This window comes from Microcaecilia unicolor, chromosome 2 (assembly GCF_901765095.1).
Source record: "Microcaecilia unicolor chromosome 2, aMicUni1.1, whole genome shotgun sequence".
Lineage (NCBI taxonomy): Eukaryota > Metazoa > Chordata > Amphibia > Gymnophiona > Siphonopidae > Microcaecilia > Microcaecilia unicolor.
Genome location: NC_044032.1, coordinates 453938381 through 453954646, shown reverse-complemented (window position 1 = coordinate 453954646; position 16266 = coordinate 453938381). Strand labels below are relative to the sequence as shown.

The window sequence follows — 16266 nt, the reverse complement described above, 5'->3', positions numbered from 1 at the left end:
ATCCTATTCCCCTCTTAAAGCATCTTACATATCTTACATATCCTTCCTTCTGTCCCTCTCATAACCCTCCCCCCCATGGTGCCAATCATTTCTCTCTTTCCCTAATTCCTTCTCCCCATCTTATCTAGCATCTCTCTCCTTCTCTCCCTCTCAACCCATCATGGTCTACAGCTTCTCTCTCCTTCCCTTTTCCCACCTCCTGTAATGTCCAACATTCCACCCCCCCCCCCCACCCCCATGGTCTCTAGCATCTCTCTTTCCCTCCCTCCCCACTTCTGCATCCCTTCCCTGCATCTCTCCTTCTCTTCTCCCTCCTCTGCCTGTTTTGTCACTCAAACCCCCCCCCCCCCCCTCACCCATCTTCAGCATTTTTCTTCTTCCCTGTTGTGTCCACAAGGCATTTATTCTCTTACTATGCTCCCCTGGGGTGGCAATTCTATACGCTGCGTTTGAGACATTGCATGGCTGGCCTGATGCAGGGCCTTCAGATGCTCAAGGCCTGTTGGCTCCTGCCCCCTCAAAACTTCCTGCTTCAGAAGGGAAGTAATCTGGCCGGCCAGCCAGCCTTAAGTATGCACTGATGCATGATAAAAGAAAGGCCTCATGGGGACAGAAAGGGCAGCAAAATTTTGGGGGTGCCATGGCACCTGTGGCTCTCCCTGTTTCGGGACCTATGGGTATGGGTATACCTGCACCTCCACTACCACGACCTTGGAAAACATGTGAGGCACCGTGGTGAAGCTGAAGGGAAGAGCCTGGAACTGGTAGTGGTGTCCCAGCATCACGAAATGAAGGAAATACTGGTGTGTCGGCCAAATGGGGATATGCAAATAAGCCTCCTTGAGGTCCAAGGCAGTCAAACATTCCCCTGGCTGAACTGCTGCCAGGACTGAGCACAGCATCTCCATGCGGAAATGCTGCACCTTAAGGAACGATTCATGTACTTGAGATGCAATACCAGCTGGTGGGACCTATCCTTTTTGGCACCACGAAGTACTTCGAATCGCAACCCTGCCCCTGCTCCTCAGGCAGAACGGCTACCACAGTGCCTAGATCCCTCGGGTCTCTTAGGGTGGCTAGGATGGCCAAGCGCTTTGGCTGCCACCCTGCACGGGGATTCCAAGAAAAATTCTCCGATGAGCGATGAAAACTCTGATTTGTACTCTTCTTGGACAATGTCAAGTACCCAATGGTCCAATGTTATTCTGGCCCACTGCTATAAAAACAGACAGCTGACCCCCAATGTGTGGTGCTGATCAGCAGGCTGGCACCCAATCACTGTGCAGCGCAGCATAGGTCCCAGAACTCGGTTCCTGTTTATCTGTCCAAAAGCACGACTGCTGCTGGAACCTGGAATGCTGAAATAGCACCAACAAGCTGACCCCCAGCTGGTCTGATATTTTCTGGCCTCCTAAAACTGAGTGACCCCCAGCTGGTCTGATATTTTCTGGCCTCCTAAAACTGAGGCCACGATGCACCTGCCTGAGCTGCTGGCTTGTGGAGGTCCTCAGGTAAACGCTGCATCCTGGAGTCTCCCGCTCAAGGTCATCACCAAACAGCAACTTGCCCCTAAAAGGGAGCTTGGTAAACCTCTTAGAGGCTGTGTCCACAGCCCAATGGCGAAGCCACAACAGGCGGACTCCAAAGAGAGAAAATCCACCTAAGGCTGGTCCTCTCCTGAGACAATGTCTGCCGCCTGCTGTGCTCACGATAGGCACGCTCTTGCAGTGTAAGAGCTGCATATGGATGCCTGGAGGGAAAGAGCTGAGACCTCAAAGGCCTGCTTCAATGACACTTCCAGTGTACAGATAGCACATCTTTCAATGCAATACCGCCCTCCACAGGGAAGTGTCGTCTTCCTGGTGACCACCACACCAAAGCATCTACCTTAAGTAGCCGCAACCACTCCAAATAGTCTGGGGATAAGGTGCGCTATGGCTTTCGCCACCCATAATCCAGCGTCAGGAGTGGACCACTGGGCAGAGATAAGTTGCTCAACAGCTTTATGAACTGGAAACAAGCGGGCCAACTGCGTAGTGTCCACCATTTTTGGGTTAGCTGCGGCAGGCGCTGGTGACTCATCCACAGAAATGTGCATAGAGCATTGACAATCTAGGAGGACATCTACTCCTTGCAAAAAATTCAGGCTACCTTGGGATCATCTGCCTGCCCTGAGAGGCTCAGACAAAGGGGGAGATGAGGGCTCCAGGGACTCCACACTGGAAGCCACGTCTAAACACCTCTGTTTGTCTGGTGGAGCGGAATCTGCCACTGGAGTAGATGCTGCTAAAGTCCCCTGAAGCCCAGAACCATCCTGCTGCTGACTCAGCAGTGCTGAGCCCTCTTCATCATGACATACGCCTGAAGCAGCAGCAGGACAAAGTCAGGGAGAAAAGGCTCTTCATCACCCGATAACCACAAAGTCCCCACCTCTGCGTCCACAGTCACAAAAGAGCTGGACCCCCGTCGAGTCTAGGGATTCCCCAGGGCTCTGGCATGCACTCTGCTCAGCGCCCAAAATGGTCACCTGTGCTGGCACGTTGGAGGACTGAGAGGGAGAGCACATGCGGAAAATCCCCCACGCGGGAAGATGCCATATTCACTGCAAGGCTCGTGGTTTCTACCACAGTAGTATCACTACATCTCCCCATGCGGATACCGGACGCTTACTGCAGCAGGAGCAGTTCTTCACGGTCTCTGCTGCCATTGCACCTTTTAAAAGCAAAGGACTCCCGCCACAGGGAACACCAGATTTCTTCCCCGCAGCCCCTGGGCACTGTTCCGAGCAAGACCAGAGTTGATCACTGTCCCCAGCTCCCTCGCACTCCTCACTCTGCCGCCAAACTAGCAAAATGCTGGAAAGCCTCTTTATTTTTTTCAACAGGGCGTCTTTTTTTTATTTCATATTGCTTTAAAGCTTTCTTGTTCCACACATACCAAAAATAAGCAAACAACCTTTTTTTTTTTTTTTTTAACCAACACAGCCAAAGAAAAAATCTGTGACAGGGAAGGGTGGAACCCAGGCATCAAGAGTCAAGCCAGAAGGATTAAGGGCAGGGGAGAAACCCCGTGGGGGGGGGGGGGGGGGGGGGGGGAGGAAGAACCTGGGATGCCCAGGTATGCTCCCTAAAGCTGTCTCTACAGGAATCTGCGATTTGATTTTCTGGTGGTTCTGGCTCTGAATGGTATTAATTGTGCCCCTGCTGTGCTTTGGGATTTTGCATCATTAGATGTCTGTTGATGCGCTCCACGGCAAAGCTTGTGTTCGGTAAGTCAAGCAAACTGCAACAGGAGTGCTGCACCCAAACGAAAATTTGTACCATATTATTCTTTCCCTTAAAAAGGAGACAGTCTTTCTTTACTACTACTACTATTTAACATTTCTAAAGCGCTACCAGGGTTACGCAGCGCTGTACAATTTAACAAAGAAGGACAGTTCCCTGCTCAAAGGAGGCTTACAATCTAATGGACAAAAGTGCAGTCAATCAAATTTACCCATGCCAGTTTCCTTTTCCCCAGTATAACTGACAAATCTGTCAGCATTTTATAAGTATTTTAAAAAGCTTTTTCCCTTTCTGTCTTCAATCCCCTCTGGCACTAGGTAACTTTCATCAACTCAAAGGCTGGAGAAGCATCTCAAAGGGCACCCTGAGCATTGCTCACTGGTTGAAAAGGGCTGGTACTGCCTTGTCTTTCTTCTGATGCCAGGCCTGACCATCCCTACAGACAAGGGAGTGCAGTGCTACAGCTGAAAACATAGGGCTGGGCCTAATAACCCACTTTGTGGATCTTTAACTATCATGTGACTACACATTGTATTCCAGGATGCAAGCAGATCTGTGCAAGAAGCATGCCTTAACCACATTCATTTATCACTTCCATCTCCAGGTTAAAAGAATTGCAGCAATTCTCTAGAGTATGAATGGGACAATATGTTCTTCGATGTTCTCTGACACATATGAATGAAATGTACCAGAGCATTTACAGTCATTTTTCAATCCTATCAGGTGAAAAAAAAGTGCAAGTATAAAGACTTACTTGTTTGGAAGTCTTAGAAGTTGTTTTTAACACAGAGCTTCCCAACCCTGTCCTGTGACCCTACAGCCAGTCAAGTTTTTAGGATAGTCTTAATCAGTATGTATAAAATATAGTTACATATATGGGATCTTCAGTGCAACCATATTTCTCTCATTTGTGGATATCCTGATAAGCTGACCCCTCAGAATAGATATCTTTACAGCAAGCTGAATCAATTTGAACAGGGCTAGTTTTTTTTTTTTTTTTGTTACATTTGTACCCCACGCTTTCCCACTCATGGCAGGCTCAATGCGGCTTACATGGGGCAATGGAGGGTTAAGTGACTTGCCCAGAGTCACAAGGAGCTGCCTGTGACTGAAGTGGGAATCGAACTCAGTTCCTCAGTTCCCCAGGACCAAAGTCCACCACCCTATCCACTAGGCCACCCCATCCCTTAAGGCAAACTAGAGCAATTGCCTAGACTATGAAAATCTGGGAGCAGCAGTGTATTGGTGAATCATATTGTGGAGGAAAACAGGGTCAGTGCTTCCATCAGGACTTTCTCGGTAAATTGACAGGATCAAAGTAAAACTACCACCACCACCACCTATGACCATTCATTACTTGGCCTCTTCTCTTGACAGGGTCCACATAGGACCAAAGAAAGGAAAAGATGCTTGCTTCCTCCTGACCTCCCACTCTCCTTTATAGCCAAGAGCCTCAGCTGCCAATCCACACCACCCCAATATGGCCTTGGGCAGAAGGAAATAAATACCCAACCTCTGCATCTATATCTCTCTTCCCAGGGATGAAAAATTACTGCCTTCATTTGGCAGAGACTATACTTCAAACTCTCACCCCCCCCCCCCCCCCACACAGCACTGCATGTAAATATAATATACATATGACAACAAGTAATAGCTGTACCTCAGAATTTTGTAATGTCTGTGTGCGCAGCTTTGAAATCTCCCATTTTCATGTTCTCCTTTTCAGGTAAAGTAAATGTTAGTACAAATGCAGAATTTATATTCATACGAATGTACAATGTTAATTTTCAAAAGTAAAATTTTGGGGGTGGGGGTGCCAATGGCATATTTATTCAAGGTGCGTGTATTGCGTATGCACCCCCTGTGAGACCCCCCCCCCCCATGCCTTAAAATCACCTCCACTCCACCCAGGCAGCGGCACTCATAGGCTGCCCGTGGCCTGCATTGGGATTTTATTTCTGAACCGTCCCTCCCTTCACAAAACAGGAAGTTGCATCAGAAGAGGTGGGACAGTTCAGAGACAAAATCCTGGTGCAGGCAGCCTATAGTTTCAGGGGCATAGCCAGACTTCGGCGGGAGGGGGGTCCAGAGCCCGAGGTGAGGGGGCACATTTTAGCCCCCCCCCCACTGCTGAACCCCCGTCGCCATTGCTAACCCCCCCACCAACTTTGATCCCCCCCTGCCATTGCCGACCCCCCCCCCCCCCGCCTATCTTTGCTGGCGGGAGACCCCAACCCCCCCAGCCGAGCCGAGGTCCTCTTCTTCCCAATCCTGCGCAAGGCTTCGTTCTAGTCTGACGTCCTGCACATTGTATGTGCAGGACGTCAGACTCACAGAAATAGAATGAAGCCTTGCAAAGGTAGGTGGCGGGGGGAGGGAGGGTCGTCGGCAGGGGGGTCCAGGGGCAAATCTACGGGGACCCAGGCCCCCGTGGCCCCATACTGGCTATGCCCCTGGTTCCACTGCCGTGAAGACTGGAGAAGAGGTGATTTTAAGGTACAGGGGAGGGGCAGGAGACGCACCCCTCTGTTAAAATTCCTGGCTATACCACTGGGGGATGGGGAGGAGAGAGAGACAGTGAGGGCAGAACGCTGATGGTTCATCTAGGATGCATAATACTCTTGCACCTGCTCTGAAAAAATGTTCTTTTCCTAATTTCACATAAAATCTAAATTGCTGTTTCATAGCCCAAAGCCATCTTTGAAAATTCACACACGAGACATGTACAGTTGTCCTGTGAAGCCCAATTCTTGAGTCAGCAACAATATTCATAGCTGGAGTTTTACCTTATGCCTTCTGGTTCCTTCTTCCCGTCCACTGAATGCCATGACTGCTGGCTGGACATAACCTGTAGTAACAGTTTTTCAGCTTTTCCAGCCCACTGCTCAGTGCTGTGGCCAGGCTCTTCTGCTTCTTATCGCTAGCATTCTCTGAGATGGCAGCACTTATTGGCTTGACAGGATGAGGACTGAAGGGAAAAAAAAGAAAATTTCAATAGTCTGAATCTTTGGATGTGACTGCCCCAGAATTAAGCTCACATTCTACAACAGCTTCACTTTTAGTATTTCAAAAGATGTCATAAAACTACAAGGACTCTGGTTTTCCCCTAGGACCAATATGGCTACTAGTGCAGCATTATGTATGGATCCACAAATTATGAAACTACCCATTTCTTGGCACTCTTCCTCCAGCATACCTTGCTCTCAAGATATATACATGCCAGACTGTTAATGCATGACAGTTGTTACATTAAGCTACACCTGCTATATATAACCTTAGGTGAATTTTTCTTTGTAAAGGTAGTTAACAACAAATAAAACATGGCTTCCTGAAAAGGAAAGGATTACTACCACAGACTGCCATTAAAATGTATTTAATTGTGGTCATTTAGTATTCCTCGGCCATGCTTAAAAAAATAATACAAAAAAAAAAGTTTCCCACATGCACTGGAAACTTTTCACAAGATTTGGGGCAGCATAAAAGGGCTGGTGAGAGGATCAGTGTTTAGCGGCATCTCTTCTCCCCTCGAACCCAATCACCCTGCCTAGCCTCCCTCCCTCCCACTGACCCAAACACTCATTCCCCTCCTCAGCTTAAAAATTCCCCTCTGGTAGACTAGTGGGCCTACCTGACTGCTTTCCAAACTGGCACCTCTTCCTCCTTTCTCTGATATTTAATTCCTGGTAGTCTAATGGCCTCCCCTTTTCCCACTTGACCCCCTCCCTTTCCCCTAATAGAAAAAAAAATACCCTGGTGGTCAAATGGACCCCTCCCAACCTGACTTTACTTCTCCTAATATTTAAAAAAAATGCCCTGGTGGTCTAGTGGCCCCTCAGTTCACAAAACAATCCCCTGGTGGTCTACCCACTCACTCCTGACTCCAAATGCAGTTGTCTGCAAAATGGCAGCGCCCCACCCTGCACAGTACATCATAAGATGAACCAGCTGGGGTTTGTCTAGCCCTGCTCAGTGCATTCCATGATTCCCACTACACTACCAGGGACTGTTTCAGGAACAGGAGGGGGCCACTAGATCAACAAGGCATATATATTTTTTAATATTGGGGTAGATTAGACCTCCATGTTTTGTTTTCTTTTTTTAAATATTAGGGAAGGGGGAAGGGTGGGTGCTGCCAGACCAGTAGTACGTTTTGAGGGTTGTGGGTGGGATGAGGTATCAGGTTGAGAATGTTTTTCAGGGTACATGTTGCCACGGCATGCTGTTTGCTTTTTTGACAAATCCATGAGCTAATAACTGCTCAGGCAAAGAAAGGAAAGATGACATTTAGCACGGCCATAGATTACTGCTACGATTTTAACACAACAGTAATTTGCATGTGCATTAGTTTGAGAATGGCAGGGCAAATGTTTTGACCTAATTTCATAGTACAGTGTATACTGTGAGTCTTTGAGCACTGGCTCCTAAGTTTGTGGAAGGTTAAGTGACTTGCTGATGATCACACAGAGAGCAGTAGGATTTGATCCTGGATTCCCTGGTTGTCAGCTCAGTGGTCTAACCACTAGGCTACTCCTCCACTAGCTAGTCTTCCCTGGAAAGGAAGCCCAGAGAAGGGAATGTTCAACAGATAAAGCCCTGAGCTGGTATGCAATCCTATAACCAAAATCCCCTCCCTCTTATTGTAAGGACTAACTCATTGCACAGCCATCTGATGTTTCTTTGCTCCTTGCTGGAGTAATACTGGTCTGCTCTCCTTGAGGGTACAGACATGTTGGGGGAGAGGACATTTTCCAATATCAGTTTCACTATAACCAAAACTTTCAGGTGTAGTTAGCTCACTTTCCCTGTGTTCCACTTCAAACAATTGTGAAAGTGGAGCTGAGTTACAGTCGCAAGGTGCAGTTGAATGGAGATGCCATGCAGCTGTGATTTAGAAAACAGGAGGCAGAATGGCGCTTTTACTGCCATTCAGCCAGGAAGTTCTGATCAGCTAAGATCTGCCACTGTACCAGAGCAGGGAAGATTGCTGTCTCTACCACCACCTATCTGTCACACCAGTTGTTCTGTGACCTTCAGTCAGCACATATCTGTGCCCGTCTAAGTGGTTCCTCCCCCCCCTTAAAAAAACACACAACTTCAAAAACATGTTGAATGCATGGCAACACAATTTTACCACAGGAAGCTCAACTTAGAACTTTAAATACCATGAGACAGAAAAAGGGGAGGGAAAGACAGAAGAAAATTAAACAGAAAGTCACAAGGGGAAGGGAAAGTGAAGGAGGTGGCTAACAAGTGAGTAGGAGCCAGGACTAGTGTGGGAAGGGGCATTGAGACAGATGACTCAGGCATTACTGGGCAAGGGGTGTTGGATCATGTAGCACTGCCTGCTCAGATTTCCCTCCCTACTGCAAGCCTCTTCCCCAGCTGGCAGCAGGGAAGATATTTAATCATATGCCATCTTCTGCTGCTGGGGAGCCAAATTTCACAGCTCTTACTATGAGGCAGGCTTGTCAGTAGCAGGTAACAACAAATTAAATGCGTCTCCTGTTACTGGCTTGTAGGGGTGTACTGGGTGGGGGGGAGGGGGACAAAAATCAAGGTTAGGTAAACCTGCAATTTCACTAAACCCTGAGAAGGGACTTTGAGGGAAGGCAGTCTGGGAGGGTCATGGAGAGAAGAGGGAACCTCTCTGATGGTAAGGGTTGAGACAGAAGAGGAAGAGGTGAGGGTGAGAGCTTCTAGAGAGGAGAGATGAGAAGGTGCAATAATGTCTGAAAGGAAAAACGGAATAGGTGCAAATGGAGATAAACCGGGGTAGGGGTGAGGAAGATTGTGTGAAGGGGGGAATGTCTTGAGGAAGGGGTGAAAAGGTCTGAGAAGGGAAGATCAGTGTCTGAAATCAGCTGGTTTGAAGGTGAAAGAGACAAGAGATGGCCAGAAGGGATGAGAAAGGAGTAAGTCCACCTGAAGTGAAGGATGGTTATGAAAGACCTAAAGGGGCTAGGGCAAGGTTGAAAAGTAGTACTAAAAAAGATGACTGTGGAAGGAGCAAAACAATGTTGAAATGGGAAAGAGGAAGTGTTGAAAGAAGAGGAATAGGGTAGAAAGTGAAAAAGAAGAAAGGGGCTAGATACTAGGAGGGGGGGGGGGGCTTAACAGGGAAAGAGCTGGGGCTGGAGAGGGAATGAGGGTCAGAGGAAGACAGATGAGAGGTAAGTACAAATAATGTAAATGGGGAACTAAGGAGTAGGTGACAAAAACAGGGAGAATAGGAAGATGGGAAGGCTGGGGAGTGAGTTAACGGAACACTGAAGATTAAAGGATAAAAGAAGGGGAGAATGAAGAATAGAACCTGGACAGAAAAGAAATAGAGAAAATTGATTTTAAAAAATTTTGGGATAGGATTATGTGAGTTTTATGGAACATGCATCTCTGTTTTTGTATTTTGCAGAGTACATGCATTTCTGTTTCTCTAGAGCAGTGCAACACTGGGAAAAGTCTATGTTTGGGGGGGGGGGGGGGGGGGGGGGGGGGCCAAGGACGAGAATGGTGGGAGTTTCCATTTCAATTTTTGCCTGCATGTTAGTTTTCTGGGTAGTCCTGCTGTTCTATTTTCCTAATAGTAGGTGCATTGGTGCTTTAGAGTCTGGTGGGGCTGTTGCAGTTTGAGGCCTGTTGTTACAATTTCATTAAGTTTCCTAGATAGGTCTAAGGGTCTTGTTTTGTTTTTCACAAGGAGTCTGGCAGTTGAAGAAAGTGTACTGTTCCTGAAGCAAATACCACATTTTGAATATATGTGTTGAACAGTGAAAGGCACAATATCATGCTCCATGTTGGAATGTACAGTGTGTTATAGAACCAGAGATTATATGTCCTATGACTGGTTGATAATGCTATTAGTGTGTAATGGTTAGCTTTACCGGTTGGATGAAACAGGCTAGGGAGTGGAGGTGTTCTTTATATACAGAGGGTCCTTGGGGCTCTTTCTTGTATTTTTTATAGCAAATCAAAGGCATGGGGAGAAGCTGCCATGTATGTGGAAGATGAGTGGAAATGTCACTTTGGATTGCTCCCTCCCATATTACTCCAGTCCAGACACCATTAGCCTGTCAGCCTCCCTTTCTCCACCCCCTTGGACTAATATTAATCCCTAGCAAGTCCTGAGAACCCTCCCTGCACCCTCAAGTAAAAATGAGCTTACATTTAAAAAGTGACAGGGTGGGGGGTACCTGAAATTCTAAATATCTGCCCTGACTGACATTTTGTCTTGAAATAAAGACATAATAACACAAGGAAAAACAGCAACAGTAAGCAAAACATGCTATGGGGGTATAAACTTAAATAAAAAATAAAGATAAAGGAACTGCAGTTAGCAGAAACAAGGCAACCTACAGAAAAATAAAGGCTAGACTTGGAAGACTACAGAAAAGGAGGAAGAAAGGCAGGGAAATCAGCTTATGAAACACCATTCTATAAAAAAAATAGTAGTGTGAGCCACCTCCATGTGGTAGAGGAGAGGCTGGGAGATAACATACCAAGCTTGGGGGAGAGGTGTTTTGGTTTGGCTTATGTCTGCTTTAGGCTTAATTAGCAAACTTTAACTGATCTCTATAGTCACAGAACAGGATTGAAGTGGCAGAACCCATGTAATTCTTTTCTCCATCACTGTACAACTCGCATGTTTTCCGACTAATTCTTAATTAAGAAACAATGCTGGATTCTGTGATCTAAATTCTTTTTTAAAGCTATGCTTTCCCAGATTCAGGAAATTGTATCAGCTGGACAACTTCAATTTCTCTGCTGGAGCAAGACCCAAGCTCAAAGTTTAAACAAAAGAATGATCATTCTATTCTGTTCACTCTTAAACTCTCCATGTGTTAAAATAATGACATCCAAATTCTTTCATTACATCATAACAAAACTCCCTCTACGATTACAAATTAGGTGCCAGCGAATGAATGGTAGACAATAGCCAGCTTGATCACTGGTGGGGGTGGGGGCAATGCATAAAACTTTCTGTGCAATTACTGTAAGTAATGTTTTACCACTACCAAGCAGCGCAGGAAAGGGTTTCAGTACAGGTGTATCTAAGTGCAAACCTTGACTTGCACATCCGCAGTGAGTACTCATTCTGTGGCAATACAAGAAAAAATGAAATAAGGTTGGTTGCACAGCTAATGCGGGAAAATGTTTACCAGGTCCAGGGCAGCGTACAAGAGTTGGTTGAGGAGGAGTGGGTGTCAGTGGGATCTCTCATCCCCCAACCTGAGCACCCTGCCCTATTTCTTTTCCTTGGGCCCCCCTACCCTTTTCAACTTCAAAAACCTGTCCCATGGTAGTCTAGTGGCCCTTCCTCCCTCCCCTATAATTCAAAAAAAACTTTCCCTCCCTTTCTCTTTCTGACCCAACCCCTTTTCCCAACTAAAATAAATTAAATCCCCTGGTGCAACCTCCCAACCCGGACCCCTCTTAGGCCACCTGAGCTCATCTGCTGTACCTTTAAACGGGAGACAGAAGCGATGCCCACTCGCTCCTGCCTCCATCTTCAAAAATCTCTCAGCACTCCAAATAGGTTATCCCTCCCACTCTTCCTTCCAAAATTTTGGGTTACATCCTTTTGTTCTGGTAGATCTTCAGGTCCAAGTCTTCTTGTACAGCGCAGTAGAAGGTTGGTGGTTGCTGAGTTTTGTTTTTTAAATAATTTTTGTTCCTTCTAAAAATAGACATTAGCTGCACAGGTCCTGAGCAACAGCATATGTGCAACAGGTATCAAGAGAGGTTGTGAAGCAGTGTTTCTCATGTTGGCCCTGGAGTACCCTGTAGCGTGTCAGGTTTTCAGGATACCCGCAATGAATACGTATGAGTTAGATTTGCATACAATGTTTATGTTTATTAAAATTTGATACGGTAGAAGTCCAAAAATCCAGACTGCTCAGAGAGTGGGTAAGTCCAGATTTCTGGATTTTCAGGCAGCACTTGTTACCCAGCAGACAGCCCCTCTCCCAGGCTCCCCCCACTGTGGCTGTGCCTCCCCTTTCTTCCCTCCCCTCCCTGCATGGACCAGTATCTTCCCCATCTCCCAGTTCTGCCAGCTTGCTCTTTGTTACAGGTACCTTTCCTGAAATCTTCAGTGCTGCAGCACTGGTGGCAGCCTTACTCACTGGCTGCCTCCGGCACTCAGCAGGCCTTTCCCCTCTGTCCCAACTCCCTGTTGTCAGAAGGGTGGAACGGGCCAGAGGAGAAAGGCCCGCTGCATGGCAGAGGCAGCCAGTAAGTAAGGCTGCCACCAGTGCTGCAGCACCAAAGACTTCAGGAAAGGTACCTGTAAGGAAGAGTAGTGGGCAGGGCCGAGAGTGGGGGGAACGATTCTGAGCCATGTTATTGAGCAACGTAGCCATGGGGGGGGGGGGGGGGGGGGGGGGGTCCTGGGAGAATGAGAGTGACAACGAAGGAAGAAAAGCTGCACTGTCTAAATTTGTGATGCTGTTGGTGTATTCCATAATGAAAATGCCAACCAAAATAATGCACGTTTCTGTACTGTTATCCATCGAGCATTAGAAGGTCTGAATATCACCATTTCTTTAAGCTGAAAGTAATCTTAAAGCTCCATTAGGAGCATATGGTGATACTAGAGAGGGTAAGTATCCTGGGATATGTTCACAACATAACTTCTGAGCATGTAAAAGTAATTTGAAAGTAATTCTATATTTACATAGCATAATAATAGCCATACTGGGTCAGACCAATGCTCCATCTAGCCCTGCTTTCAACAGTGGCCAATCCAGTTCACAAATACCTGGCAGAAACCCATAGTAGCAACATTCCATGCTACCAATCCTGGGCAAGCAGCGGCTTCCCCCAGGTCCATCTCAATAACAGACTATGGACTTTTCCTCCAGGAACTTGTCCAAACCTTTTTAAAACCCCGATACTCTAACCACTGTTACCACATCCTCTGGCAACAAATTCCAGAGCTTAACTATTCTTTGAGTCAGAAAACATTTCCTTCTATTTGTTTAAAAGTATTTCCATGTAATATTTATCCCCTGGTCTTCGTACTTTTTGAAAGAGTGAAAAATTGATTTCCTCCTACCCGTTCTACAACACTCAAGATTTTATAGACCTCAATCTTATCCCCCCTCAGCCTTCTCTTTTCCAAGCTGAGAAGCCATAACCGTTTTAGACTTTCCTCATATGGGAGTTTCATCACCTTTATCATTTTGATCGCTCTTCATTGAACCTTTTCTAATTCCGCTATCTCTCTTTTGAGATACGGTAACCAAAATTGAACACAATACTCAAGGAGAGGTAGCACCATGGAGCGATACAGAAGCATTATAATTCTTAGTGTTATTTTGCTACAACTTTCCTAATAATTCCTAGCATCCTGTTTGCTTTTTTGTCCACCGCCGCACATTGGGCAGAAGATTTCAGCGTACTGTCTACAATGACACTTTGATCTTTTTCTTGAGTGGACTCCTAAGGTGGACCCTTACATCACGTAACTAGATTCGGATTATTCTTCCAATATGCATCACTTTGCATTCGTCCACATTAAATTTAATCTGCCATTTGGATGCCCAGTCTCCAGTTTTCTAAGATCTCCGTGCAATTTTTCACAATCTGCTTGTGTTTTGACAACTTTGAATAGTTTTGTTTCATCTGCAAATTTAATCACCTTATTCGTCGTTCTGTTTTCCAGATCATAAGTATGTTAAATAGCACCGGTCCGATACAGATCCCTGCAGCACTCCACTATTCACCCTCCTCCATTGAGGCAAAAATGGCCATTTAACCATACCCTCTGTTTTCTGTCCAATAACCAATTCCTAATCTGCAGAAGGACACTGCCTCCTATCCCATGACTTTTTAATTCTCAGGAGACTCATGAGGAACTTTGTCAAAAGCTTTCTAAAAATCCATGTACACTACATCAACCAGCTCACTTTTATCCATATGCTTATTTACACCTTCAAAGAAATAAAGCAAATTGGTGAGGCAAGACTTCCCTTGGCTGAACCCATGACAACTCTGTCCCATAAAACCATGTTTGTCTATGTGTTCCATAATTTTATTCTTTATAATAGTTTCTACTGCACTGAAATCAGGCTTACTGGTCTGTAATTTCCTGGATCACCCCAGAACCCTTTTTAAAAATCGGCGTTACACTGGCCACCCTCCGATCTTCAGGTACAACTGATAATTTAACTGCATATTTTGCTTCTTATTTTGTTCATTCAGATCCTTTTTCCATTCTTTGAAGGATGCTCTTTTGGATCTAATAGATAACCAATAAAACCATAGATAAAAGGAAGGATCGGATTCCGGTCATGTCTTACCCAGGAAACCTATTGCCATAATTGTTTCAAATCAATGTTGGATAACCCAGAATAAACCATGCTGCCGCCATTCTCAAGATACAAAATGAGTAGCACATGAATTAAAGAACATAATTTCCTTTTCATCCAAGATTCCTTAAAGAACGCGGTTGACAAAAAACATGTCTTTAACCACATTAGAAATATGCTGCAAAAAGAATAATTCAGAATCAACTACAATTTCTAAATATTTAAAGGAGTCTATAACCATTCCTGGGACCACAAATAAAATCAGATCCAAATCAGGGCGATCAGAACTTCCGCTAATCCAGCATGTCGTATTGGTCACTACATTTAGAACCAGATGATGCACCTTAAGCCAAAGAGAGATCTGTTCAAGACAACATTGTAGTTTTGTTTTATCAAGGGTCTGAGGTGACATCCTGGCAAGAAGGATGTCATATGCATATATACAAGCACTAATTCCTGCATCCTGGATTATGGTAACTAAAGGACTCGTTAAATAAAATAGGTGATACTTTGCCTTTCTTATCAGCACTTTCATTTGACTTGCCATTCCATATGCTGTTTCTTATTATTTTCAGTCGGATGGGAAAATTAGGTTCTTACCTTGGTAATTTTTCTTTCCTTTAGTCACAGCAGATGAATCCATTACGAATGGGTTGTGTCCACCTACCAGCAGGGGGAGATAGAGAACACTGAAAACCATAGTGCCTCTAGGACGGCTAGCTCCTTCTGCTCTCAGTATTTTGAAGCTTCCAAAGCAGTGTTAAACCGCAAAGTAGCGTAACATGAACTTTCCTCACAGCGAACGAACGCCCCAGAACAGGAAACAATAACACAAAGGAGGGATGAATTCAACCTCCTGTAGTAGAACAGAAATCCTGAAGACTGTTTTCCAACTTTCTCCAATGACGGGAACATGTCTGCAGGAAAAACTGAACACAAAACAGAGTCAATCAGGGAGGGATCATGGATTCATCTGCTGTGACTAAAGGAAAGAAAATTACCAAGGTAAGAACATAATTTTCCCTTCCTGTCATCAGCAGCAGATGAATCCATTACGAATGGATGTATCAAAGCAATCTCTAGATAGGGCAGGAACAAAGCCACACCACGCACAGCACTTGTGCTCCAAAAGCGCGTTCCCTCCTGGCAGCCACATCCAGCCTGTAATGATGGGCAAAAGAGAGCTTAGAAGCCCAAGTAGCTGCACTACATATCTCTTGAAGGAGAGAGTGCTCCCATCTCAGCCCAAGAGGAGGAAATCACTCTTGTGGAATGTGCCTTAAAGGCGTCAGGCGGAGGCCGGCCAGATAGCAGATATGCAGAAAAAATGGCTTCCTTAAGCCAACGGGCTATAGTGGCTTTAGACGCTGGAGACCCTCTGCGAGGCATTGACAACAATACAAAAGGTGATCAGAGGTCCTGAAAGCAGATACTGCAACAGAGCCCAGTGCACATCCAGGAGGTGCAACTGCCCAAAAGATTCCAGAAACTCCTTCCTAGAAAAGGAGGGCAGAAAAATAGGCTGGTTTAGGTGAAACGGTGAAACCACCTTAGGCAGGAAGGAAGGCACAGTACGTACCGTAACTCCGGACTCTGAGAATTGCAGAAAGGGGTCTCGACAGGACAGCGCTTGGAGCTCAGACACCTGTCTCGCCGATGTAATGGCCACCAAAAAG

General features: G+C 45.8%; 1 protein-coding gene across 1 annotated transcript in view; it reads right to left on the bottom strand.

Annotated features, from left to right (window-relative positions):
• The window catches only part of RAB11FIP5 (RAB11 family interacting protein 5), a 293008-nt gene that overhangs the window by 11555 nt on the left and 265187 nt on the right, over window positions 1-16266 (bottom strand). The window contains exon 5 of the mRNA XM_030190956.1: window positions 6072-6252. Coding sequence (XP_030046816.1) covers window positions 6072-6252 — 181 coding nt within the window. The remainder of the gene's footprint in view (window positions 1-6071; window positions 6253-16266) is intronic.